Below are 27,200 nucleotides of genomic sequence, written 5' to 3'. Positions count from 1 at the left end.
AGCGAGCAAGTTGTAGCGTAGCATTAAACTGTAGATGTTGACGTTGAGGATGCCCCATCCTCATTCAAATCTGAGGCGTGGCAGCATTTTGACTTTCCGAAGACTAAAAATGAAACCGGTGAGGTGGTTACAGACAAAACAAAAACTGGGTGCAGAATACTGCAAGATGATGTTAATATACACTAACAGCACAACAAACATGATGCAGCATATAATGCAGAGTCTCCTCCATCTGTACGTAAAAAGCTATTAATAGGCCAGACCGGCAGATTTGCAGCTCAACTCGCGAGAGCCATGGAGATCACATGGTGCATGGTGCTGTTTTCTGTCGTAGAAAGACCATCACGAGGATGTATTCCACAGACTGAAGGAGAAAGCTGCTGACACGTGCAGTTGCAGAACCAGGTATTTCATTTATTTTACTTGCTACTTTATTTCTTACTTTCTCTAAATGTTTTTACATACATTTTTTATTCATTTGTTGATTATTATGGCACATTTATTTTAATGCGTTTTATTTTTATAACTCTTGCAAGTGTAATGATACAAATTATAACAAATAAAATGTTGCCCTTATAACAATGTAAAATCCCTGTCACTGCTGTACTTTTATTTCAGCTATTTCTCTGTGCAGGATGAGAGTGAGGAATGTGCCAGTGTCCGTTTAACAGAGCAGCCTCTTGCCCAGACAGACAGAGCTGAAACAACCTCCTGCCAAGAAAACAGCATCGGAAGATCCCCTTGGAGGGACTTTTATGGGATTTGTTTTAAAATTTAGTTATATTATTTAACATAAAATTTTAATTTTTACAAAAGAAATGTGCAGCATTTTGTCTGAGAAATAAAAGGAAACTTTTTCATTTATAACTTGTCTTAAGTCTCTTTTTGTAAAAAAAAAAAAAAAAAACATGAGAAAATCAATCGTGAAACCAGTATCGTTGAATCGTATCACATCGTGAGTTGAGTGAATTGTAACATCCCTACGGTTTATCATAAAGCGATCGTGTCACTTCAGAAGATTTTAATTAAAGCGCTCATATGGATTTCTTTTACAATCTCTTTATGAACATTTTGAACCATCAAAGTTTTGGTGGAATACTTTTTAAAATGTTGGGAATAAAATCTCTTAGGTTTAATTAAAGATATCTTCATGTTCAGATGAACAGAACTCTTATGGGTTTGGAATGAAATGAGAGTGTCTTTGCCAGACTATTTCAATACACACATAAATTATGCCAAAAAATTATTTTTTTATTTATTTTTTAAGTGTACCTTTGTGTAAGCATACAGTGGAATGTATAGCCTTTCAAAGTATACTCCATTTGATAGTGTGAGTGAAAGCAGGCGGTCGATGCATGCTCTTTGTGTCTGCACTATTTTTCTCCAGAAGTTATGACTGATAAAATATCTTTGTATTCTTTTAAACTAAAGTTACGGCTATCTCATAACCCTTACATAAGCACACAATGCTGGCGTCTTTTGTTGTTGAAATAACGTCGGTATTTTGTTGTTCCCAGTTTTTTTTTTTTTTTTTTTTACTGTAAGTGTAAAACAACGGCCAGGGCTAGTGTTGACACCTTGTTAAACAACTGATTTGTGCAAAACAAATTCAATAAGCATGTGCGACCTGCGCGTACAAAGTACACACGGTTACAAAAACGGGGCGGCACGCATACCATTCTGATGATGACATTTCCATCACGCGCACTATACGTGGACCCTTTTCATAAGCGTAAAAAAAAAAAAATCAGGGCTCGACATAAAGCCTTTTCATGTGCTTGTCCTTCAGATAAATAAATTGGTCTTTCACTTAAAGTAAAAAAGATTTTTTGGTGGTGTATATCTAATTTATTCTGAAGCAATATTCTCATCAGAGTTCTATCAACTTTGACATATTTAAATATGCATATTTGTGATAAAGGTATTTTTTTTTATCTATATACATTTTATTAAATGTGTTCTTAATCGTTTACATTTTAAATTCTTTATTTGCAAATTCTTTAAATTTGATCAATAAATAAAATTATACACTATAGGGTTGTTCCCAATCAAATTAAATCATTTACACTGAAAAATTACACCTGCATTAAATAATGTTATGATATTGTTTTAAATATTTTTTGAAAATACAAATAAGAAATGTTGGGAAAAAATATATACTTTTAAACTAAACTGGTAGTAGGTGGCGGCAAGTGATCGTTTTAATGAGCGAGTCATTGAATCGTTCAGGAATGAGGCAGTTGTTTATGAATGGCTCATTGAATATTTGACAAACAATTCGTTTAAAACGCTGAATCATTCAGTAATGAAAACAGTGTTGCTGTGAGATGCACTATGATTCTGCTGAAATCTTTATTTGGAACTATTTGCGCTGCAGAAACATAAAAACAGTCAATATTATGTCTAAAATGTAAGTGACTTATTCACTACTTGTTTATTGAAGTGTCGAATTAAATCAGTGTCACATTTTCAATCGTGATGTATTCAGGCCGTGTGATGTTGCTCAACTCCTATCATGTTATAAATATAAAAACTCCACATTTTTTTACCACAGTATTTTAACAGAGTTTATTTGTGTGTGCTGGGCTGATTTGTTTCGATTTCTCCTCGAGAGGCTGCGATAGCCTTAACAGCACAACCTAGTTACCGTCAGTACATTAAGGCTACATTATATATTATTATCCACTATCGATCGCCACTTACACTACTTGTAATACAATTAGAGTCAGAGTCATTCTCACGTTTTGGTGATTCCCTAGTTCTTTTTTTTTTGTTATTGACATTTTAATCAGGCTTGTCCGGTCAGGCAAGTGAAATTCTCTTTCACTTGCCTCTTCAAAAAATCCACTTGTCCCGGACAAGCGTTAATGTCGAGCCCTGTACACTTAAGCCATTAGTCAAATGTCACCGAGCAACTATGGATGACTAGAATAAAATGTCTAATGAACTTAATTGTTGGGACGAAATTATACAAAACCATTATTTTAATCTGAAAAGACCACACAGACAAGGCTAATATTTACTCTCAACCGATTTACATCACAAATGCATTTATTCATTTGACTGTGGAATGGCATATTTGAATGACACACTGCCTAGTGCCTACCATTAATTACACATTTCTTAAAACGTCAATGAATGTGACCACGACAATAAAAAGTCAAAGCAGCGCAAGAGGTTTAGGATGCATGGTGTGCCTAGTCCAACACAGCTGTAAATATCAGCTTTAGCTTTTTTTTTTTGCTACAACATGGGTTATAAATGTTAAAAGTGACTCACAGACATGGAAAGGTTATACTGACTAAATCTCCAGAGACAAAACACAAAGTGAATACTTACCTTACGACGTCGTCTATGTTGTTTCTGTAGACACCCTCAAGTCTTTCAGCCGGAAAACCCATTGCTATAATATTGGGGTATATATCTGGACAGCAAAGTTAGGGAAATCTAGAGAAGTCTTACTAGGGAAACTGATGTGGACAAGAAAAAAGAAAAAAAAGTACAATCATCTGACTAAACATGAACCTATTCATAAAGTTCACTGGCTGATTGTCTTACACATTTATAATAACTATTTAAACACATAAATTGTATCCAAAACTCTGAGGCGATATTAGTGAACAATGCAGAGCAGCAAAATTATGCCACAAGGAGCAAGGAAACTAAACATCAAACCCCGGTTTCAGCTGAGAACTTCAGCATTTCCACTAAAGCAGCGCTTTACTTAGTTGTGCAATGAGAGCTCAGATAACAGAATTCTGGGTAATATAGAACAGATGGCTCTCGCTGTAAGAGACCAATGCATAGACCTCTAACCCAGAGGGCCACACAGGGGCACTAAATAAATCACACTGTGCCTCAGCCCAGTCTGGAATCACTTTCCTTCCTCACCTTTCCATAACGAGGGCATCACTCCTTCAGCCTGACATACACGTGCAGATCTTTATTAATAAAGACAATCTAATAAAATTACATGTTATGTAACAAATTACATACCTGATAGTAGCAGAGAAATTCTAATAATATCTATCAATAAGAGACAAGAGACTCACAATTGTTATATCAACTTCAAAATGTAACTTTGGAAATGCAACTAAAATTTAAACCATCCAAATTTGTATCTATTTTTTTTCTCGCTCCAATAATAAAATCAATCGATGATTTCTGACAGAATGCTCTTTAAAGAAAAAGTGAAACATCTGGTCTGGAGTAGATTACGGTAAGAAACATCTTCCTGTGTTCTCGGATGGTGTAGCATGCGGTTCTCACTCCTGATCTGGCAAACTTGACATTTCAGCAAACAAGAAACAACATTTTTTGGATTTGAGCTCAGAGATGGTGCGATTCTTACAAGACATAGAGAGGTCTTTAAAGGTGGTGTTTTTAAATATATAAATGTCCAAAGTCCATCAGGTTATAAACAGTAAAATGGTTAGGATTCACATACCAATGACACATAATATTATGCATGTTAACTTGTAAAACGTGCTATGGGTCTGCATTTTTAATAGTCCAGAAGCCAAAAGGCTTCTTTGAACAAAATTCTGAAATCCACTGAACAGAAATGCACATGTTTAGTAAACATCAGATCTCGTCAAATTCAAGCAATCGGGATATTCATCAATATCACCAATGTGTTTCTCTCTTTTAAAAAGCTTGCTATATAAATTCAGACCATAATATGCAGAAACATGCACATCAAAGACTTCTAGCTTACAAAGATATGTGCACAAACTCATCCAAATTCAAATCAGCATGACCTTTTTCGGTCATTGTTGTGAGTTTGAGTTACCAAATTAACATTATCTGTATGCCATGATTGAGTCTATTAGCAATATAATGTCAAGCTATTATTTCAAATATGCAAGTAATCATTTAGGCTATTAAATAATATTTTTTTAATGAAAATTATAAATCTATTAATAATGAATAAATGGGTCAGTTTTTGCAGTGGAGTCAGTGAAAATCCTGGCAGGGCAAATATAAGTTATTTAAAAAATCCTTATTGTTGAGCTCTGTGTACATTTAAGAGCAATAGCTGTCCTAAGGGCAGTTTCTCCATCCAGAGATGCTTTGTGCCAATTTTAATCTAATCTAGGTACATTTACATGAGTCATAGAAAATTGTTTTTACGTTTAAGTCTGGTAAACATATTTAACGCCTTGCGATCATACACTACATTTTATTTTATCAATGTCGTGGACTGTGTTGCTTTTCAGTATCAATAAATTGGAACTGAAAGAATGAAGTCATTCAACATATATATTCTTTGAACAATCCTGTGGGAATTTAGAGGCCTGCATTCCACTTCAACTGTGTGTGTGTGTGTGTGTGTGTGTGTGTGTGTGTGTGTGTGTGTGTGTGTGTGCACGTTTTAAATGCAATGAGTGCATAGCATGATGCAATGTGTCAATAAAGTGGGACCCAAACACCATCTGAGCAGAGGTGCAAATCAATGTCCATGCAATCAATTCATTCAGTTTACTAAAGCTAAAGCAAAGTAACATCCTTGTTTAGTGTAAATACACTTAACATTACAAAATTCTTGAAAAAACATGCACCAAAGCATGCCAGACTGTTATAGTGCTATAGAAATAATAGCACCTCTTGAATGATTTTATTCTGCCCTCTAACTGTCCTTCCAGACCTATTTCTTAATGTTTTACACCTGCCTTTCTTGTTTATAACAGGACAACAATGAGTAGGACAGTTAAGTGAACAGGACTAGAAGTGCACGTCAACGAGCATCTTCAATAACACCGAATCCTGTTTAAATAAAACAAGCTACTAAACCACTAATGCTCTGCACTTCATCTTCAAGAATATAAAGCACCAAATCGCAGCCATCACAAAACAAACAATGTATCTGTGCTTTAAAGTAAAAAATGACATTGACATATGGCACATAACAGTGAGCAGAGGCATCAATGACGTTTCTAAAATAAAGCGCAACAGAGGGAGTCCTCTTTAACAGGACTGCACGAATCCCTTCCTGCGATTGCATTAAAAAAAGACACTTCACATACAAAAGCGTTTCCTTTTGTTCGCAAACGGACTCGTTTTTGCTCAATCAAAACTAACCCAAGTTGAGCGCGAGATCTATTTTCTGCGAGCAGCTGATGCAATGGCTCTTTGTGTGACACTGCTTGTGCATTTCATCTAATCCATCGCATTATATAAGCCAGCAAGACCTCTACGCGACGCATCTTTTGTTTTAAACCCCCAAACTGCAGTTTTCGTGCGAGAAGCCTTGAGTTGAAATGAACGCGTTTTGTGAGCAGGATTAACAGATTCGCCGTCAATCGATATAACCTTATCAGATTACGTAAGAAGGGGGCAAATGACATCTTACAACCTCGCTGGCGTTGATTTTATTGTAGTCTACACATGCAACTTGCGGACATGCCTAGAAAAACGTTACTAATGAAATAAGTGCGCGTGCAGTCTGTTGATTTTCTGTCTACTCGATAACTTGGTTAAATTGACAACTGACATGAATCTAAAAGGCGCTGACTTAGACTTGATCCAGTTACAAAAACCAATAGATCTAGATCATGTCAAACTCCAGTCCGTCGCCGAGTAGGTGCCAGTAGCAATAGTTTCAGCTAAGCAAAAAAAAAAAAAAAAAATTTCATTTAAAATAAACTTAATACTCGTTTCCCCTGTATCTTCTGATGAAACGACAGAGATTTCTCGATTTGGAACAAGATGCAAGCCATTACCTTCACCGCAGACACTGGTTTCTACACAATAGACAGAACAGGGACATTTGATTGATCAAAGAGGATACATGTCAAGTCCAAGTCGAACCCATCTTCCTGGTATCTCCTTTTGTTTCGACTAACAAATTCCTTTATGATCGCAGCCATTGCTGTGAAAGGAGTCTTTAAGGTTTTTAGTGTGAGAGGGAGTATTGTTGCTTTCCGACGATACGTCGTCTTTATGCTCTGCTGGTTTCGCAGTCCCCCTGCTAGCTAGAATGGAGTCTGCTGTGGCTCTCTCATCAAGGGCCTCGCTCCAAACCACCACAGGCCCGGCTTCCAAAATGCCCTCCTCGACTCAGACGAGCCCCGGGTGAAACGATAAGCAACTTCCCACGTCTCGAATTGCAGAATTTCTAGAGCACGACAAGTCTCTGGTCGCACCGTAGCCGCCGTGATTGAGCGCAAAGGCGGAGAGAGGATCCTCTCCGGGCGCTTCACGGTTGTCAGAACCCCGCTCGCACTCAGCTCGCGCTCCGTCTAGCCGCTAGCTTCAACGGCTAGCGCACTAGCTCGTCTACACATCCTTAAAAAATAAAAGCCATCGAACATACAACAATCCACGATACCCAGGTCCCAACACATACATGAAAGGTGACAGCCTCCACCAAGAAATTAAAAACTCGATTTTTTAAATGTCGCGTAGGGGCTGTCTCCAGTCCGGTCCTTTTCATTCACTTCTCCCCTGTTAAACTCTCAAACTTCCATCATGGCTTCCCATTGAAAAAGGTGACGTTCAGACAACATATTCATCCGCTGTGACAAATAGTTCCATTAATGCATCATTTTATAATTATGCCAATGCTTTTTCTGTAGCCTCTTTCAGAATATAAATACACAAATTATTAGGTACACGCCAGTTATGACATTAAATTAATAAATACGTTAACTATTTTTTATGGGTACAGCAAGCGGAAGAATACAGACAGAGCAATCGGACTACTTTTTGTTCCAGGGTCACGTGTGTACAGAAATGAGGGAAGTTTCCAATATTTTATATCAGATTTCAATTTAGTAATGTAGTTATTACGCACCAGCATTCTCGTTTCCTTTGAAATAATTATTTATTGGTTTGGCACATCATGGCTGAAAAGTACAACCTGTAGCTGTATTTTAAAACACTACTGTATACGAGGAAAATATCAGAATGCGTCTAGTTACCCCCCTCACCAATGCCTCTACTACCCTGCAATAGAAGGCAGGAAATTACTGAAATGCTTACGCAAGCAGAAAAGTAAGTTACTGCATAAAGGCACAAGCACATCATTTGGCAATAATAAATGAAATTATAGAAATTAATTGCGCCAACGTACGATGCAAATTTAATGTAAACATGTTCCATTTGCTCAAATGTGCATTTTGCCCCCAAGGACGGAACGGAGGTGGAAAGTTCTAGCTGTGTTTCAGATGGAAAATCGTTATTGTACAGCGCCATCTGTCAGAAAAATCTAGCATGAAAGTCCATGAATATTACAATGACATATTTGCTTTTCCAGTTCAACCCTTTCTAAATTATCCTTCTTATGGAAATGTTAAGTAGCATAAAAAAACCCTGTAAAGATAGAAATAATTTTCCATTTTTTAATAAAAATAAAAAGAGATCAGTTATTTTAAATAAATAATTTGCTTCTGTATTGTATCTTGTTTGGATGTAATAAATCTTACAATATGTGAAAACCTCTTTTTTTCTTCTTTAAAAAAAAAAAAAAAGATGTTGCGGTGTATTTAAGTTTTGTCATTCTCTTCTAACAATAACAGCAACAAAACTATCAAATTTATGCTCATATTTTGGTGTTTTATATTTGTATAGTAACTATAATTGGTGCTGTTTCTAATGTATTTAGGCTATATTGGATATGTTTGGTTTTTATTTATTTATTTATCTTATTCTTCTCTTATGGTAGGCCTATCTATATTTTTTTTATGCTTATTCCATTTGCCGTTGAATAATATCTTCCTGTATTCTTTGTTGGCTCTTCTTTGCCAGTAGAGGGTAGTGTTGGTGCGCAGAGTGCCTATGGTTATGTGTCTTGAAAGTTTGTAGCTTACTGTTTTGTGCATCCTGTATTTTTTACAGTCTATGCGTAAAACCGGATTTTGCCTGTCAATAAATAGCATCATCATATAAACCCACATTTCATGTAATTTAGGCTTACTTAACCATTCTTCCAATGTACTGAAGAGAAAATAAGTAGCTATTCGTATCTTTATAAAAGTTCACAATGTTATTGCAGATGAAATAGCCTATAACACAACACTATTAAATATATATGTTTTTTATTAAATAAATATCTGTTTTTGTCTGAATAGTTTTCCCTATTTACAGCATTCAAACAGAAAGGGCAAACTCATATTTCCAAAGGGCCCATCACTAGGTGGGGCCCATCACCACCTCCGCAACGCTCTCTACCATTGACGGCGCTGAGGAAAAGGGATATGAGAAGGCACCTCTGCCCACCCACCGCTATTGGATAGAGATCCAAGGCGGCTCATCCATCTAAACCCTGCAGAACCACCTCAGCTCTCGCTGGCTGAGCCTACACCTCCGCTGGCCAGGCTGCATTGGCCCTGCACACTATGGCAGTCCTCCAGGTGTTCCAGGCCAAACTCCTCCGCTCCATGGACAAGTCTGGACCGGACCCCGAGGCTTTTAGGGACCTGCGCAGCACCACTGATCTAGCCCTGCACGCCACTAAGACCACCGCCCAGGCAGTTGGAAGTAGTATGGCCAGTTTGGTTGTGCTAGACTAGTACCAGTCGGGTGTAAACATGGGTGTGGTCTCGAGGAGGAAGGTGATTTCAACAGATGCCTCCAACCTAGGTTGGGGGGCTCTGTTCAAGGGTAGGCCCGTCTCTGGCCTCTGGTCGAGACCAGAGAAATGCCTACATATCAACCTCGAAATGAGAGAGGTTTTTCTAGCCCTAAAAGCCTTCTTCCAAAACCTGGCAGGGCACCATGTCTTGGTCCGGACGGACAACATGTCAGTGGTATTCAATATAAATTGCCAGGGTGGTCTCAGGTCGGGCAACCTGTACACCATGGCCAAACACCTCCTTCTAGGGCACACGCCAACCTGCGCTCACTGAGATCTTGGGTTCCCAGAGTGGGTACAGCTGCTAGAAACAGCTCCTTGGCTTATACCGCTGAGGAGGGACCTCCTCATGCAGGCGAACGGGACGAATCTGGCATCCCCGCCCCAACTTGTGGGCCCTCCATGTATGGCCCCTCAACGGGTATCTGGGAGCCTCCCAGAAAAAGTCTTAGGGTGTATTCACACCTGCCTTGTTTGGTTCGATTGAATCGAACTCTAGTTCGTTTCCCCCCTTGGTGCGGACCTTTTGGGCAGGTGTGAATACAGCAATCGAACTCGGGTGCGGACCAAACAATCGAACCGAGACCCAGCTGAAGAGGTGGTCTCGGTACGGTTCCAAACGAACTCTGGTACGGTTCGTTTACGGTGTGAACATGAACCGACCCAACTGCAGAAAACTGCGTCTTTTTATTTGACTGCTCTTATGAGGATACTTAACAAAACGGACATTTTGGCATAATGGTGTCTTATTATACAGACATCCCAAGTCTCCCGGAAGTTCCGGGAGTCTCCCGCATGTCGATAGTGGCTCCCTGATGCCCGCAAATCAGTTAAAATCTCCGGGAATCTAGAACGAGCGAGCAAGAGCGCGCGCACGGCAGAGAGAGGGAGCGAGAGACCTTGCGTGTGTGTGCCAGCTAGTGTGCCTCAAAAAGCGCATGTAAGGACCCAAGCAATCAATTGTCAGTGCGGGCGGGCTTTTATCTATACTACCATAGTTTCTTCATATTGCGTTTGTAGAGAATAACACCAAATCAGTAAAATAACAAATATTACATTACGAAATATCTCCATGCTGAGCCTGTTTGTGCACTTCCTGCTTTTCCCTGCTTGAGAATTCCTGTCCAATGAATGGACGACCTTAGCACACGTGTGGTTTTGTTTACACATTTTGGTTCACTTGTAAAAAGAGCAGTGTGAAAGCGAACCGTACCAAACAAAAAAAATCAACATTCTATTTGGTCCGGACCAAAGCAAGTGAACTATCGGACTTTCCTGGTGTGAATACACCCTTAAGCTCCATCACTGAGGCTAGAGCACTGTGAACTATGCGCCTCTATGCCCTGAAATGGTCAGTGTTCACCGGCTGGTGTGCAGCCCTGGACCTTGACCCCTATTCAAGTCAAGTGCCACTGGTACTTTTCTTTCTCCAAGAGCTATTGTACGTGGGTCGCACCCCCTCCACGCTCCAAGTATATGTGGCGGCCTCTAGTTACTCCTCTGTGAGGCCCGACATGGTCTGGTCCCCATTGGATTCTGACTTTTAGCTCTACTATTAACCTCGGGCTTCTCAGTCAGTGTATCAAAATGGGTTCCCATAAGCATATAGCTACGCAATACGAAAGACTGTTCTCTAAAGGGAACGTACTCGGTTACTATCGTAACCTCGGTTTCCTGAGAGTAAGGGAACGAGTATTGCGTAGCCTGCCATGCTATTAAGTTTGGTTCAGGTGCTTTTGCTTCAGTCGATTTAAACCTGATTCCTATGGTGAAATGGTCTGCTTAAATAGCCAGAAGCCATGCCCATTTTGGCGGGCTTTGGTGCGCGCAAGGTGCTTTGATTCGTTTGAGCGCATCAGCTGCTTCACCATAGGTTCGTGCAGTTCTCGCAGCACAGCCAATGAGTGCTAGTCAGCTCTGCTCTGTGCTAGCTGTGCAGATGCACTGCGTTTTATAAAAAAAGGCTTCAATATTCTCGAGAAAAGGAGTTTTCCCATTAGCGTATAGCTACGCAATACTCGTTCCCTTACTCTTAGGGAACCGAGGTTTCGATAGTAACTGAGTACATTTTTTATCAACATTTCCAAACTACATTTCTGGTAAGTGATCTTTTATGAAGAGTTTCAGTCTATATCTTTTTGACCCCAAATGCTGGGGTTAATTTTTTTTTTCTTCATCTAAATGGCATGAGACTTGATGTTGGTTGATACTAGCTCAAAAAAATATTGGAATGCTATCTAGTTGTAGCTATGTTAGCGTGGAAAAAAAGGCCCTCTCAGGATGTTTGATGTCTCCCAAATCCCCAAACAATAAAATGTGATTTTGTAACATAATCTCTTTTATTTTTAAACAAATGTAATATCACTCCCTTATTAATGAACGTTTCACATTAATGTTTTTACTCTACATTTGTGCAGTGTTGGAGGATTTAAGGTATTTTTTTAAATTTATATAAATAAAAAAATATTTTTTTTTATATAGGATGAATATGGAAATTTGTCAAATATAAAAAAACAAAATCAACCACAACACAGAACACAAATACACAGAAGTGAAGTGACAACCCTGTAGCACATCCACTAGTGGAACGCTCGTGCTCTCACACACACACACACACACCTCCACCCCCCACAAACAGCCCCAACCCCCCAAAATCACCAATAGACCAATGGGAGACTATAAAAATTGCTTTTTGTTAAACAATTTGTCAAAAAAAAAATCAGTTACAATGCAGAAAACACAAAAACAATTAGGAGGCGATACCACAACATATCCCTGATGGAGTAAACACACACAACTTTTTTTTTCAACATGTTAAGCTCAAGTCATTATGCCTGCTACATACTTCCGATTTCGGCAATCCTATAAGGTCATTACAAATCACACTGTACGACATGGATCTTATAAACTTGGGTACGATGTATGTAGACTGTACGATGACAACACCTATTGAAACATAGGCGTTGTAACACAAGTTAGTATAGAAGAATAAAATGTCATCAGCATGCGATAGCGGCAAACAAATAGAGTGGTGCAGGTATGACATCAATTTGTAGTCCAAAACACGGAAACGAGTTAGCATTTTAGCACTTGTGGTTCCATCGTCCCGAAGTCAATGGATTTTTTGAATGGGATTTTGGTTAAATGGCTGAAATAAGGTCTGTGCTGAACACAAGCTCAAGACACTTTCACGTTTTATTCTGCAACATAAAATACATCAGTATTACCCCTCTCATGATTTTTTTAAGCTGTTACGTGTCTTGAAAAAGGTTGTTGCTAACAAGTGGCTAAATGGGACTACATAGGCTGTCGGGGAGATCAAGTGAAAAAAATGAAAGTCCTCTGACATGTCCTCTGCATTTAACCCATCCAAGTTAGTGCGCACACATTAGGAGTAGTGAGTAGTGAACACACACACACACACTGCAAACCATAAGACACCCGGAGCAGTGGGCACTGGGCAGCCATTATACTGTGGTGCCCGGGGAGCGATTAGGGGTTTGTTGCCTTGCTCAAGGGCACCTCAGTCATTTCCTGCTGGTACTGGAATCGAAACCACAACCTTCGGGTTACTAGTTGGACTCGCTAAACATGAGGCCACGACTGCCCCAAAAAATACGTTGAACATGTAAACTCAGTCTGCTTTTACAGCCTTGTTATACTTATAATTAATTTTATAATAACTATTTTAACTAAAACTTTCTGGGGAAAATGTTTTTAGATAAAACGTTGAAGTCGTGGGACCGTGGTGTGGTTCGTTTTAGCTTTAGCTTTAGCTAACCTTTAGCTTTTTACTTCTGGCAACTGCATTTAGGCATCAAAATTCAAAAAAGTTGTGTTCATCTGTGAAAATGATCTTGATGGACAAAACGTGTAAGTATCATAAACTTTTGTTGATTACAGAGGTTTTTTTTTTTTTTTTTTTGATAATCCAAAAGCCTATGGGGAAATCCTATTGGGCTTTTGTCAAGGGAACCAATGTGATGCTAACTGCCGGTTGGCCTACAAAGTGACATCGTACCAGCACCACTCTATAGAGCAAGATGAATCGCACTTTGGCAATTGTGGCTATAATGTGTGCTGAAAAAAAGAGGAGGAAGTGAAAGAGGAGAATATTGACAAGGTCACGGCTAGGGAAAAGAGTCTTACTTTGCATGCCAATATTGCATATGGACCTTGAGGATTTGAGTTTTAGCGCCATGTCGCATTGATCAATACAACATGTCATGTTTCATTTTTATTAGGGATGCACAATATATCGGCCACCATATTAGTATCAGCTGATATATGTTAATTTTTAATGTTATCGTTATTGGTTTGGTAAGAAATTTGTCTGAGATCTTAAAGCCGAAAAATAATGGATTATAAGATGAGACACTTCAGATGCGCACTGGTCGCCATGATGGTTTTAAATTGCTTGAAATATGATAGGAATCACTAGATGGAAGACTCATTGTAAAATAAACAAAGGGAAGTTGACTATCACTTCCTCCCATGGGTGGGGGGGACACTATAGTACACTCACAGCCTTAAATGTTATACTACAGCATATTCCAGTCAGTCACTCAACCTCTGTTATGATGCCTACTGTTTCACTGGAGGATAGAAATGTAGCAATTGCATTATTTGGGGAATTTTTTTAAATATATCTATTTCGGCTCTGCACACGGTTATTGAAGGCAACAGTCAGGCAGGATATGCTATTGCTTCCTACAATAATAGTTTCTGTGATCTGCAAGCTTATTCACAAGGTTCAAAGCAAAATGAACTCATGTCTCACACTGCACAGTGTGCACACCACCCACAGGGACAGACTTGAGGTGCGTTCCATTCGACCGTAGCCGACTGCGAAGTGGACTTCACAGGGTATTCCGCCATCTTAAGTGAAATTCCAGTCCGAAGGGAGTGAACCAATTCAGTTCAAAGGGTAGGCTGCGAACGCCATAGGGAATAATGGAACATCGATACATCACTCTACAGGATGTTGATAGCAAAAATCGCAGCTGTCATAGCGCAATGGATCACCAGTCTGACTTCACGATGGATGGAGCAGAGCCGTTGGAAGAGTTTTTAAACAGCTCTGTGACAGAGGAGTTTACGAATGCATTTGAGTATTCATAAACATTTTGTTGTTATTACACAAACTAGAATATTTATGAATGGTTATGGCAATGAATGTTAAATTTGTATATTCTATTGTATGAATAGGCTATGTAAACAAAGTAAAAGTGTTGAGAAGCAGCTGAGGCTCATTACTGTTTACTCATGACTGTTTACTATGCATCTGCGCATGGGAAAGAAAGTAGCCTACACAAGATGAGACCGCTACATTTATTAAGACCATTGATTAAGAACGCATTTACACATATTTAACCAAATCAAAATTTATTTTCATATTGAATAAAAGTACAGCTTCAAATCTGTTAATAGTCAATTAAGAGGTGCAATAGTCAATTAAATATACAAGTAGTCTATGTAATAATGTAGAGGACATTATGTGCTGATAGGTGATTGTGCTCGCCCCAGGGTGTCAATCAAAACACATCACAGGATTCAGAATCTTCTCATCTTTACTTTGTATTAGTGTGTATATGTGTGGTATTTTATCATGAACGCACACACAGAAGATAAACTCTAAAAGTTAAGATATAGGAAGATATGATGCGTGTTCTTCTCTTAACTCCGCTTGCTAACTGTTCGGGAAGTTTCTAACTCGCCACCCAACGTCCTTTCCGACGTCACCAATAAGTTTGTCGCTGATTGGTTAGATCTCCTTACAAATAAACATGTTTTAATTATATATATTAGATACATGATGTTTTTTGTATGTATATTATATATAAATGCTAATAAGTTTGTTCTCTTTGTCTCTGCTTCTCCAGATTCAAGTGAGGATTAACCAATTAACCGAGCACATATTCAAACGCACATAGCCTACCTATAGACTAAACACATATGCATGTGCACGCCTTGACAGTTTTCACAGATTCAAGTTTTTGAATTTTACACAGAGATGATAACGTTTTTCAAAATTTTTCAAAACTTGCACCTTGGAACCTATTTCAGAATTTGCGTTCTCGAGCCACCAAACACATTAAAAGTTTTCTGTTTTCAGTTAAACCGGTCTTGTGTAAGCGGCCCCAAAGTTAATAACTTTTTTTTAAACCAACATTTTCCCATTCAAGTAGCATGACTGAAAATACTAAAGTAGTAAACAAAATAACTATAAGTGCCAAGGTGGCCGCCTAGTGAATTGGCTTGCCTTGAAAAGGGACTATCATGTAGGCAAGTCATCACAGTTAAAGGCTATAGTTCGTGCTCTTGCACACACTTCTCCGTTTCTGTGGAAAATTACATAAACATTTCCTTGTTAAAAGCAGCATTATGAAAATGTTATCTTTGCTCAGTTTGGATTGGTATGACAACCGGTTTTTCCTGTTTGGGGTGAGAGGACAGTTGCTTGCATGATAATTCCTTAACTAATGTTTATTTCCAATAAATATAAAAAACTGGAACTCACTACAAGGGTATTTTTGTTTGTAAAAAAAAAAAAAAAAAAAGTGAGGCAAAACTGGCTCTTTAAATAAAGTTTCTTTTGAATTTTTTTTTTCTTTTTTTCTAACCACATACTGTAGCTTTTTATTAATAATGATCATTTTATTTTTATTTTGCAGGTAATTGTGAGAAGATGTTATTAAAAGATTCCAACAGACAATATGTGACCCTCGACCACAAAACTGGTCACATGGGTCAATATTATAGGACAGTTAGGCCTATAGGACAATATTTGGCCGAATATATTCCTAATGATTTTTGTCAGAAAAGAAAATTGGATAATTTTGACACGTACAATGTATTGTTGGCTATTGCCACAGTCGTCATATACTGACGCTTTCAAAATTTCTTCAATATCTGACGCACAAAGCACCCTTTAGCGTCCATATGAGACGCATAACCCTACCACAGTCCTAAACCTACCCATAACCGAAGCGTCTCATATTGACGCTAAGGGTGCTTTGTGCGTCGGATATTGACGAACTTTCGAAAGCGTCAGTTACATGACGCCTAAAGGCCTATTTATACTTCTGCGTCGAACTGCCGCCGTAGCTACGTCGTAGGCTGTGTGTAGCGCGCGTACCCTATTGCGTACCCTGACGTGCACCTCTCCAAAAATGTAACAACGCGTCAATTCTACGCGGGCACAAGCGCTATGATTGGTCTGCCAGAACCCCTCCCTCGGGGTTTCACATGCTCCCTAGGTGCGCGTCAACGCGGACAACAACGCAGAAGTATAAATTAAAACCAACACGTTGCCTACGGCGTATAGGCTCCAGCGTAGGTCCGACGCAGAAGTATAATGAGGCCTTAAACCTACCCATAACCGAAGCGTCTCATATGGACGCTAAAGGGTGCTTTGTGCGTCGGATATTGAAGAATGTCTGAAAGTGACGATTTGGGGATGAGAATGCGTTGATATCACTCACCCTCTCAATATCACTCACTTATTTTACAATAAAGTGGATGGTTGATGCTATTGATCCAACAAGAAAAAATGATAAAATTGAGGCACAAAAACAGGTATGCATTTTAATTTCACGTAAAGATATTTTTTGTGTGATTTACAGGCATAGAAAAGCAATGTAATGTAATAAGGGTCCAAGACTCCAAATGTTATGCCAAGGAAGGGTTTGGTGAGTTCTGTCAGTTTGTATAAGTGTTAAATACAAATATGTTATGTCCTGCTCAGCTCTGAAATATACCGTTAGGTAGAAATTGTGCTTAATGAATACAATATCTATAAAATTATCTTTAAAAATCAATATCTAATGATTCAGAAAATAACTCAGTTACTCAAAGCGTTTGGATCCTCAAATGTAGCCCCTTTTTATTTGATTATTTTCCTTGTCATATCATTCCATTATTTGCCACATGTTTATTAAATATAATACAAGTTTAAAATACTTAAAATACAGTTTTTACAGTCATACTTAATGGATTATGTTGAAAGTAAGTATAACTTTTGACAATTCTTAGCATCACCAAAGGCTAGTTTAATAATGTGAAGTTTTGTTGGCCCCTCACAGTGTCAGGGTTCTGCCCTGACAGTCTTGTCAGTCTTGGCTCTGTTCAATGTTTCTTTGTTTGTCTTGTTGTGCCTGAGCACATGGCTTTGTCTTTGTTTGTGTTGGCCATTTGCTCCTCTTGTACCGCCTCCTTGTTTCCCTTTACCACACCCCCTTGTTTAGTCCTTGGGTGCTTCTCAATTCTTATTTGTGCATCCTCGTTTCCTTTCCTCGCGTCTAAGCTCCACCCCCTGTAGGATGCGAGGGAAGGCTGCAAGGAAAGAAAATGAGGACGGAGTAATCGAATGTAAATTTTTTTATACATTGGAATACTTGATCACTTGAGCGCCACTTCACCGCATCATCAGCAGCGCTCAAAGGATCTGCCCTTATGTTGTTGAAGTTGTTGAAGCAAGATACCCTGTTGAAATATGTGAGATGTGTGGTTTATATAAACTACAAAGGTAAAGTATAAATCAAAATTATTGTGACCGATGTGAAGGGGGAAGAGAATGTATACGTGTGTCATGTTTAAGTCGATAAAACTCTTCCGCATAGGATACACCTGTGTATCCTCGCTCATGACTCCTCAGGAAGCCTCCTCACTCCTCGATCCTCGACTTCTCGTGGTGCAATTCGAGAATTGAGATGTCCTTCAAGATGGCTGAGCTCGATCGGTTTCCGGGTCATAGATGGAGGACGAAGGAGCGAGGAGATGAGGAGGGATATTGAGAAGCACCCCTTGTCTGGTCCTTGTTTCACTAATTGTGCTCACCTGATCCTCATGTGCTCTGATCCCTTTATATTGTGCTCCTTTCCCTCATGTCTTTGCGTGTATGTAGTGTGTGAGATTTTTGCTTGTCTACTGATCTTTTTAGACAGTGTTCTCTGCCAGTTCTAGTTTTTGTATTTTATTCTTTTGAGTTTGCTGTAGTTTAGTTCTAGTCTTTTGCCCTAGTTTTCTTAAGCCTTATTTTTGGTCTCTATATTGAATTTATTTATTTATTTATTCTCTGTTTGTAGTTCCAGTTATTTATTCTAAGTTTTATTTTCTATCTGCAGTTAAATTAGCTTAAATTATTAACTTAAATTAAATTATCTTTCTCTCTTGTTGTGTTCGTTCCTGTCCTCCATCCTGACCCTGGCTGCTGCTCCCTAGACCAGGCAGTAAGACTGATACAGTTTCAGTTGCAGCTCAAAGTTTCCAGCCTCTGCCTGATTTCCAGTGTTGTCATTGGTGTTACTCCATCTCCTCGGTTCTTCTGCCTAGCTTTGCCAAGGTTGGATCTCATCATGTCTTCCCTTTCTCCTGTTGACTACCCTGTCCTACAGTTTGGATATTCCTCACTCCTAACCATCACTATTGTGCCTTGTCAATAAAATGAAATCCCTTGGTCATTCTGCATCTGGGTCCTCTTTCTCCATAAGACTGCCGTGACAAAGCCTGACACACAGGCAGAGAAACTCATGCGGCAGATTGGAGTGCAGAATGTGAAGCTTTCTGAATATGAGATGAGTATTGCCGCTCATCTTGTGGATCCGTTGACTATGCAGGTGAGGAATGATGTCACCATCTGACTTTATTTACCAGTAGTTAATTGTCTCTAAAACAATCAACTTTTGTTTTGTTAAGAGAATGCAAGAGAATTACACAAATCATTTGTATGTCCACAGATTACATGGCATGACATTGCAGGTCTGGATGAAGTCATAACTTAACTGAAAGACACTTTTATACTTCCGATCCAGAAGAAGCATCTGTTTGAAGGATCCAAAAAGCTAACAACTATGAACATTTTTCTATAAAGTGTTTCTAAGCTCAACTCCACACTTTATTCTGAGGTGGTTTGCCTGTCATCTTCTCAGGTGTGTTGCTGTATGGGCCTCCAGGCTGTGGGAAAACTCTTATAGCCAAAGCAACCGCCAAAGAGGCTGGATTCCGCTTCATCAACCTGCAGCCTTCCACTCTCACTGACAAATGGTACGGAGAGTCCCAGAAACTAGCCGCAGCCGTGTTTTCTCTGGCCATCAAGCTACAGCCCTCTGTTATCTTCATCGATGAGATTGGTAAATGCTCATGTTGATTTTTTTATTTTATTTATTTTTTATTTATTTTTTTATGCTTTGCATTTCCTTCATCCACCCCTAATATTGACATCCCTGTAGTTCGTAATTTCATGCTTTGCTTTTGCTGTTCATTGCAATTAGCTGCTCCACTCTGACTGACGGAGTAACATTTTGCTCCAAAAAAGCTTCTTCCCGGTAGCTGCCAGAATTGATGGTGGCGAGGAACTGCCCCACAGAGCATGATGTCAGTGCATGATGGAATTCCACTGAAGCTGGTACAGGATTTTTAAACCTCACACAGCTAAATGTATTTAAGGAAGTCTTGTAAACCTTGAAGTTAACCTAAACGTGTCCTCTTGTCAGTATGGCCTCCAGTTTGGCCAAAATTGATATTGCCATTCTCACCCCTGTTTGTACAGGCTTCCAACTTGGGCTGCACAATTTGGGGAAATGTAATGGCGATTATTGAGGTCAATATTGCGATTGTGACTTGCTTGGTTCTTAAGATGCGCACTCACAGATTACTGATAATGCTGAAATGTGTATTTCTCAACTCAAGCTAGTAACAGCTAGAAGTGCACAGTGTTTTCAAATTAAAATAGTATTTTTACAAAATGAAATTTCTTTGCATTGCTGCAAATTTGTTATTGTCTCAATAGTACAGCTAAATAAAATAATTAGAACAATAAAAAAAAAAAATTGTATGTTCATGAAAATAAGATATCTTGTCCAAACAGGGACATTTAAGCAGGATGTAACATACTTTATATTAACTCTTTTGAAAAGGGAAACGGGATATAAAAGTGTGGTTCACTCAAACCACTACAACTGTTGTCTGTCATTTAAAAAAAACAACTGGTACTTCCAAATCCTCTTTCTAAAAAGTTCTACTTACTGTATCACTTGAGAGGTTCTTTGCCAAAAAACAAGCATATCCGCCTTGTCTGGTCTCAGACAGGAGCGACGCTTCAATACACTAGTGCTAAAAGTTGTCTCTGATGCAGAGCTTGTTGCTTGTATTTCTGTGCTAGTTTGCATAGCCTAGGGAAGTTTATTTTGTGAAACTTCCATTTCAGTGGATCTTCTCCGTGGTGTACACATGACATGTAAATGTAATCGTTGAGTTTCTCTAAACTGTACGAGCAGGTGGATTTTTCACATCCAGGCTATCCTTCTCCATCGCTGCAGTGCTTTGGGCTTCAGGATGCTGCTGGTGAATTTCCTGAAACAAATAAAAAATGCACATGTTTTAGAAATCTGTTACATGGAATTCTTACCAGTTAAGTAAACACTGTGGTTTCACTCACTATCAACTCAGAGATGACTTGTTCCTTTAAGGTCTGGATCTCTTCTGCAGAGATGTATTGTGTTCAGAACCTTGGGTCTAGGAATGTAGACAGGTTTAGCAGGTCCTGCGAGAATTCATATTTCTTGCTGAAGTAGTTCAGAATTTTAGATTTCAGTGATTTGGTCAGGCCAGTGTCCTCTTCCTCTTCAGCCAGCACTGAGGTGTTCAAAAGATGCAGAGCAGGCTTCACGCAAGATATGCTCGCATAACGTTCACCTGACAGGGCATCTGTGAAGTCCTGGAGTGGGCTGAGTGCCTTGCACAGATTCCAGGACTTCCACGTCCTGCCATGAGGGCAGTAGGTGTCTACTTTGCAGTCTGCAGAGAGAACTTTGGACAAAGCATTTTGCTGCTCCAGGACTCTTGCTGTCATTTTCTGAGTGGGACCCCATCATGTTGAGCAGTCTGTCACCATGGCATGCTCTGGGATGTTGCCTATGCAGCAATATACTGTCGGCCCAGATCCGGTCCACATCTGGTGCGTGTGGAATCCATATATACTGTAAGTTCCTTTGTCATGATAACAAAACATGTTTTTAGCATACTCTATGCACTATTGCTGGTTTTGAGGCACTGTTGTGGCACAGGAACTTAAATTGATTAAGTTGGCTTAACAAAACATAATGTTTAAATGAATTTGTTTTATTCATATTGTAAAACCAGGGGTGTCCAAACTCGCTCCTGGAGAGTTTAGCTTCAACCAGAGCCATATAGAGAGAGAGAGAGTTGCGTCAACTGAAATAAAAAATGCTTGATCGTCATGTGATTCACGTACAGGAGCTGGTCATATAATTAGAATATCATCAAAAAGTTGATTTATTTCAGTAATTCCATTAAAAAAGTGAAACTTGTATATTATATAGACTCATTACATGCAAAGTGAGATATCTCAAGCCTTTATTTGTTATAATTTTGATGATTATAGCTTACAGCTTGTGAAAACCACAAAATCAAAATCTCAGAAAATTAGAATATTACATGAAATCACACAGTAATTACACAGTAATCCCATGGTCATTGAACCAGGTTTTGGTTATTTTGGCAGTGTGGGCAGGTGCAAATCCTGCTGGAAAATGAAGTCAGCATCTCCATTAAGCTTGTCTGCTGAAGGAAGCATGAAGTGCTCTGGAAATGTCCTGGTAGACGGCTGCGTTGAGTGGACAGCACAGTGGACCAACACCAGCCGATGACATGGCTCCCCAAACCAACACAGACTGTGGAAACTTCACACTGGACTTCAAGCATCTTGGAATGTGTGCCTCTCCATTCTTATTCCAGACTCTGGGACCTTGGTTTCCAAATGAGATGCAAAATTTGCTCTCATCAGAAAAGAGGACTTTGGTCCACTGTGCTTTATTAAATCCAGAGTCAACGCAGCCGTCTACCAGGACACTTTCAGAGCACTTCATGCTTCCTTCATTTTCCAGCAGGATTTGCACCTGCCCACACTGCCAAAATAACCAAAACATGGTTCAATGACCATGGTATCACTGTGTAATTACTGTGTGATTTCATGTAATATTCTAATTTTCTGAGATTTTGATTTTGTGGTTTTCACAAGCTATAAGCCATAATCAATCAAAATTATAACAAATAAAGGCTTGAGATATCTCACTTTGCATGTAATGAGTCTATATAATATACAAGTTTCACTTTTTTAACGGAATTACTGAAATAAATCAACTTTTTGGTGATATTCTAATTATATGACCAGCACCTGTAGACTTCAGATAGTTCCAGGAAAGTGCTTTGGTGGGCAATTCAAACTGATAGAGTTGATAGTGACAGAGTGACAGAACTGTGATTTTAACATATTAAAACATATTACATATAACACATTAATAAATTAACATATTGCCTTAAAGAGATAGTTCACCCAAAAATGAAAATTAGCCCATGATTTACTCACCCTCAAGTCAGGTGTATATGACATTCTTCTTTCAGATGAATACAATCTTATATTAAGTTATATTTAAAAAATGTCCTGGCTCTTCCAAGCTTTATAATGGCAGTGAATGGCTGTTTCTGTTTTGATGAAGTCCATAAAAGTGCATCTATCCATCATAAAAGTTCTCCACACGGCTCTGGGGGGTTAATAAAGGCCTTCTGAAGTGAGGTGATGCGTTTGTGTAAGGTTGTGAAAAAATATCCATATTTAAATAAAATAAAATAACTAGCTTCCGACCAAACGAACATACGGATTCCACGCAAGTGTAAAGCACAACTTATGTGAGTAATGTGACGTACTGCTGATATTTACGCTACGCCATGACACACTACGCTACTTCCGACGTCACAAGTTGCGCAAGTTACGCTTTTGGTGTGGAATCCATATGTTTGTTTGGCCAGAAGCTAGTTATTTTACTTTATAAAGTTTTAAATATGCACATCAGATCGCATAGCTAATGCAGAGGTAGGCTAGGTTTGTTAGTGTAGGCTTATGAAATAGACACCTGTTACTTTACATTAAGGAAATCTGTAATGTACCTTTCTAAACTGTGCGAAAGTGTATTGGTCTATTAAATTGTGTTTAGGTGTAATGTACTATATTATTTATCTTTTAAGCTATGGTACTTGGTGTCATCGCTGAAAATTTCTTTTGCATATCCATCGCTCCAGTGATCGTTGAATTGGCCCAGAGTCTTGCGCTTGATAAGATGGCCTTGGGACAAATTAAGCTATCACATACCACAGCCTCCTACAAGTTGGTGAATAGCTTGGGGTGTACTTTTTTCCAAAAGGACGTTTTTTACCAAATGTTGGTTAGCTATAGCACCATGAAGATGCAAAGAAGGTGGTGGTAGAGCACCTGGGGTCCTTCAAAGTCCAGAAGGTGAATGCTGCCAGCTTGGAGAAGTCACTGTAACTTATTTAGCAGCATGAAATACAATGGAGAAATATGGTGAGCCTTATGATGGGCAAGGTTATGAGAGCAAGACTGGTCTCGAAACCAGGATTAACAGCACACTGCCTAATACTGTTGGACACTGGAGACTCCTGCTATCACATACACAATGCAGACATTTTTTTTCTGCAGAGCCCTTCAACCACTTTCTTGAACAGCTTTTTGCAGATCTGCACACAGATCATCAGTGGTCTCCAGATCAGGTAAACAATGCATTGACATGTACACATCTAATTTGTTACTTGTTAACTTTTGATAACTCTAGTCTATAAAAACATGAATACACTATCATCACTATTGTTGTTCTACAAATTATTTATTTATTTTTTTACTTTGTTAGGTGATGTACCTCACGGAAGTGTATCATTATGCACATCCCTGCCTCCAATCCTCTAAGGTTTGTGCCCCATCGCTGGCTATCTGCATATGATGTGAGCATTGCAACAAAGAGAATGTTGCGGGCGTATAAGGTCCTGTATTATGGCTCCCTGAGTGCAGAGGACAAGGAGCTCTACAGGGACCCTCTGGAGGAGCGCTTCAGACAGAGAGATCATGTCTCTGCATGAAGACCTTAACAACCCTCCACTAATATATGCACCCTTGGTAAATTTGAGCAAAGGCAGCTGTGAAAATAAATCTGAATTGTTTATCCTTTTGATCTTTAATTGACAAAAATTCACAAAATTCTTACCTATCATTAAAGTAAAACAATTGAAAGTGGGTTAAATGTTTTTCTCTAGTTCACGTTGGCCACAATTATTGACACCAAATTATTGCTATGTCCTTTCCCCAAGATAACAGCTCTGAGTATTCTTCTATAATGCCTGATGAGGGTGGAGAACACCTGACAAGAGATCAGAGACCATTCCTTAATACAGAATCTCTCCAGCTCCTTCAGATTCCCTACTCCATGTTGGTGCTTCTTCAATTCAGTCCCACTCATTTGCTGCAGTGTTCAGGTCAGGAAACTGGAACAGCCCTGGCAGAAGCTTCATTTTTTTGCTCAGTGACACATTTTTGTGTTGATTTTGATGTTTATTTTGGATCATTGTCTTGATAGAAGATCCAACCATGGCCCATTAAAAGATTTCTAGCAGAAGCGGTCAGGTTTTGATTTTTTTTTTTTTATCTGTTGGTATTTGCTAAAATCCATGATATCATGTATCTGGGACCTCCAGCAAAAAAAATAGGCCCACAACATTAAATATCCTGCAGTATACTTAAAGCTACACTGTGTAACTTTTTAAGTTGATTCTTAGCAAAAAACACTTTGTTCTATCAAAAGTATATGTGCTCATTCATGTGTAATTACTTCCACCAACTAATAAAGTATTCTCGTAAGCGTAAAATCTGCCATTTATAATACATACGAGCGAGTCGCTCGAATGGCGGCAGCCATGTTGCGCCTCCATCTTGAAAATACATTCGCCAAAGAGGGACATACCTGGAAATTCAAGCTTCGCCTTTCGCGTTTTACACTCAGTGACACCGTGACGAATGCGAGGGGGAGATTACTCGCAACTGCCGGCAGATGTAAAAGATTGCTGAAGATGGAGGATCACGCCTATATTCGAGGACATGTAACGTTAGCAGAGTTGCCAAGGAAGCGAAAGAAAGAAATAAAACGTCAACGCGACAGGCAAATCAGCAAGACCAAAGTCAATATTGGAGTAATTTTTCCCAGATGGAAAGAGCTCATGAGGAGCAAAGATTTTAAAATGGACGCCGAAGTTGCCTGCTTTCTTCTCAACAGGTAATTCAGCCTATTTGTGTAAATTCGAAGTTTTATAGTTGCTTGTCTAACCATAGCATGGTTGTGCATAATGCCAGAACGACCTCTAGTATAACTTGCGTTACTTTTCCTCGTGTCAATGGTGGAAAAAGTATTGTTTACCTAACATAAATCTGTGCTGCGACGGATCACAGGTGATGAATAGTCGAATAGATGAATTCAGATGATTCGAAGTCGAACTGGAAGCCATGTTAATCTTGGAATAATACGGCCACCATAGGAGTTAAAATGCCCTCAGAATTGAAAGGAACAGAAACTAATATTCACTGGGTAGGCATATACAATTTCACCACTAGATGGGGGAAAATATCACACAGTGTAGCTTTAACCATGGACATGGGGTACTTTTTATCCCTGTTTTCACCGATCTACCATCTAGTGGGTTTGCTGTCAAAAAGCTATTTTTTTAAGTTTAATCTGACCATAGAATCAGGTCCCTTATGAAGTTCCAGTCGTGTCTGACAACTGAATATGCTGGAGTTTGTTTTTGGAGGAGCGAGGAGGATATTTCTTGAAACCATCCCAAACAACTTGTGGTGATATAGGTGCTGTTTTATAATGTTTTTTTTTAAGGTTTTCTTACCCCAAGACTCGACTAATCTCTGCAATTCTTCAGCTGTGATCCTTGGAGAGTCTTTGGCCACTCAAACTTTACTCCTCACCCTGCATTAGGACGATATAGATACACGTCCTCTTCCAGGCAGATTTGTAACATCTTTAGTTGATTGGAACTTTTTAATTATTGCCCAAATGGGTATTTTCAATGCTTTAGCAATTTTCTTACAGACACTTTCTATTTTGTGACGCTCAACCATTTTTTTTATGCACATCACAACTATATCATTCAGTTTTACTCATTGTGATGAATGATTAAGGGAATTTGGCCTTTGTGTTTCTTCATATTTATACTCTTGTGGAACAGGAAGTCATGGTTGGACAAATTCATGCTCCTTGTCACCCTTGTGTGCTAAAATAAAAAAATAAATTAAAAAAAAAGGAAAAACTGAAAAAACGCTGCCTGCAAACATCCTAATGCCCCGACGACCACACGGGAGAGGACATAACCTTGGGCTTGAGAGAGGCACTGGCTGCATGGGCCTCTGTGAGGAGCGTCAGGTCACTATCACAACAGACAAAGGCACTAATGTTGTCAAAGCGGTGGAGCTTAATCAGTGGTCTAGGTTCCAGTGGGCATAGACTTCATCTGGTCATCAGTAAGTTAAACTGATTTCATCTTTTGTTATTAGGCTGCAGAAAATATTTTATAATATTATACTTTAAAGAGGACAGCAATTAACCATGGCGTTTTGGGGTAGTTGTACTGTCGATTTAGGAATAACAGTTTTAAAAACAGTGTAGAATTCTGTTTGCCACAAAGCATATTAAGAGTGGCCTTTTTCATTTAGGGGTAATTATTAGCATGAAACATAATTCTGATGGTTCAGGTTGTG

General features: G+C 39.0%; 1 protein-coding gene across 2 annotated transcripts in view; it reads right to left on the bottom strand.

Annotated features, from left to right (window-relative positions):
* The window catches only part of ptenb (phosphatase and tensin homolog B), a 28,740-nt gene extending 21,248 nt beyond the window's left edge, over positions 1-7,492 (bottom strand). For both annotated transcript variants that reach the window (XM_084135561.1, XM_084135560.1), the window contains exons 1-2: positions 6,791-7,492; positions 3,340-3,424 (exon numbers count right to left, since the gene is read on the bottom strand). In XM_084135561.1, the coding sequence (XP_083991687.1) occupies positions 3,340-3,424; positions 6,791-6,869 (164 nt within the window). In that variant the 5' untranslated portion in view covers positions 6,870-7,492. The remainder of the gene's footprint in view (positions 1-3,339; positions 3,425-6,790) is intronic.
* Between the last annotated feature and the right edge of the window lie 19,708 nt (positions 7,493-27,200).

The sequence above is a fragment of the Abramis brama genome, assembly GCF_963993115.1.
Source record: "Abramis brama genome assembly, chromosome: 14".
NCBI lineage: Eukaryota > Metazoa > Chordata > Actinopteri > Cypriniformes > Leuciscidae > Abramis > Abramis brama.
The sequence above is the reverse complement of the archived record's forward strand: the minus strand, read 5'-3'. Positions and strand labels throughout refer to the sequence as shown.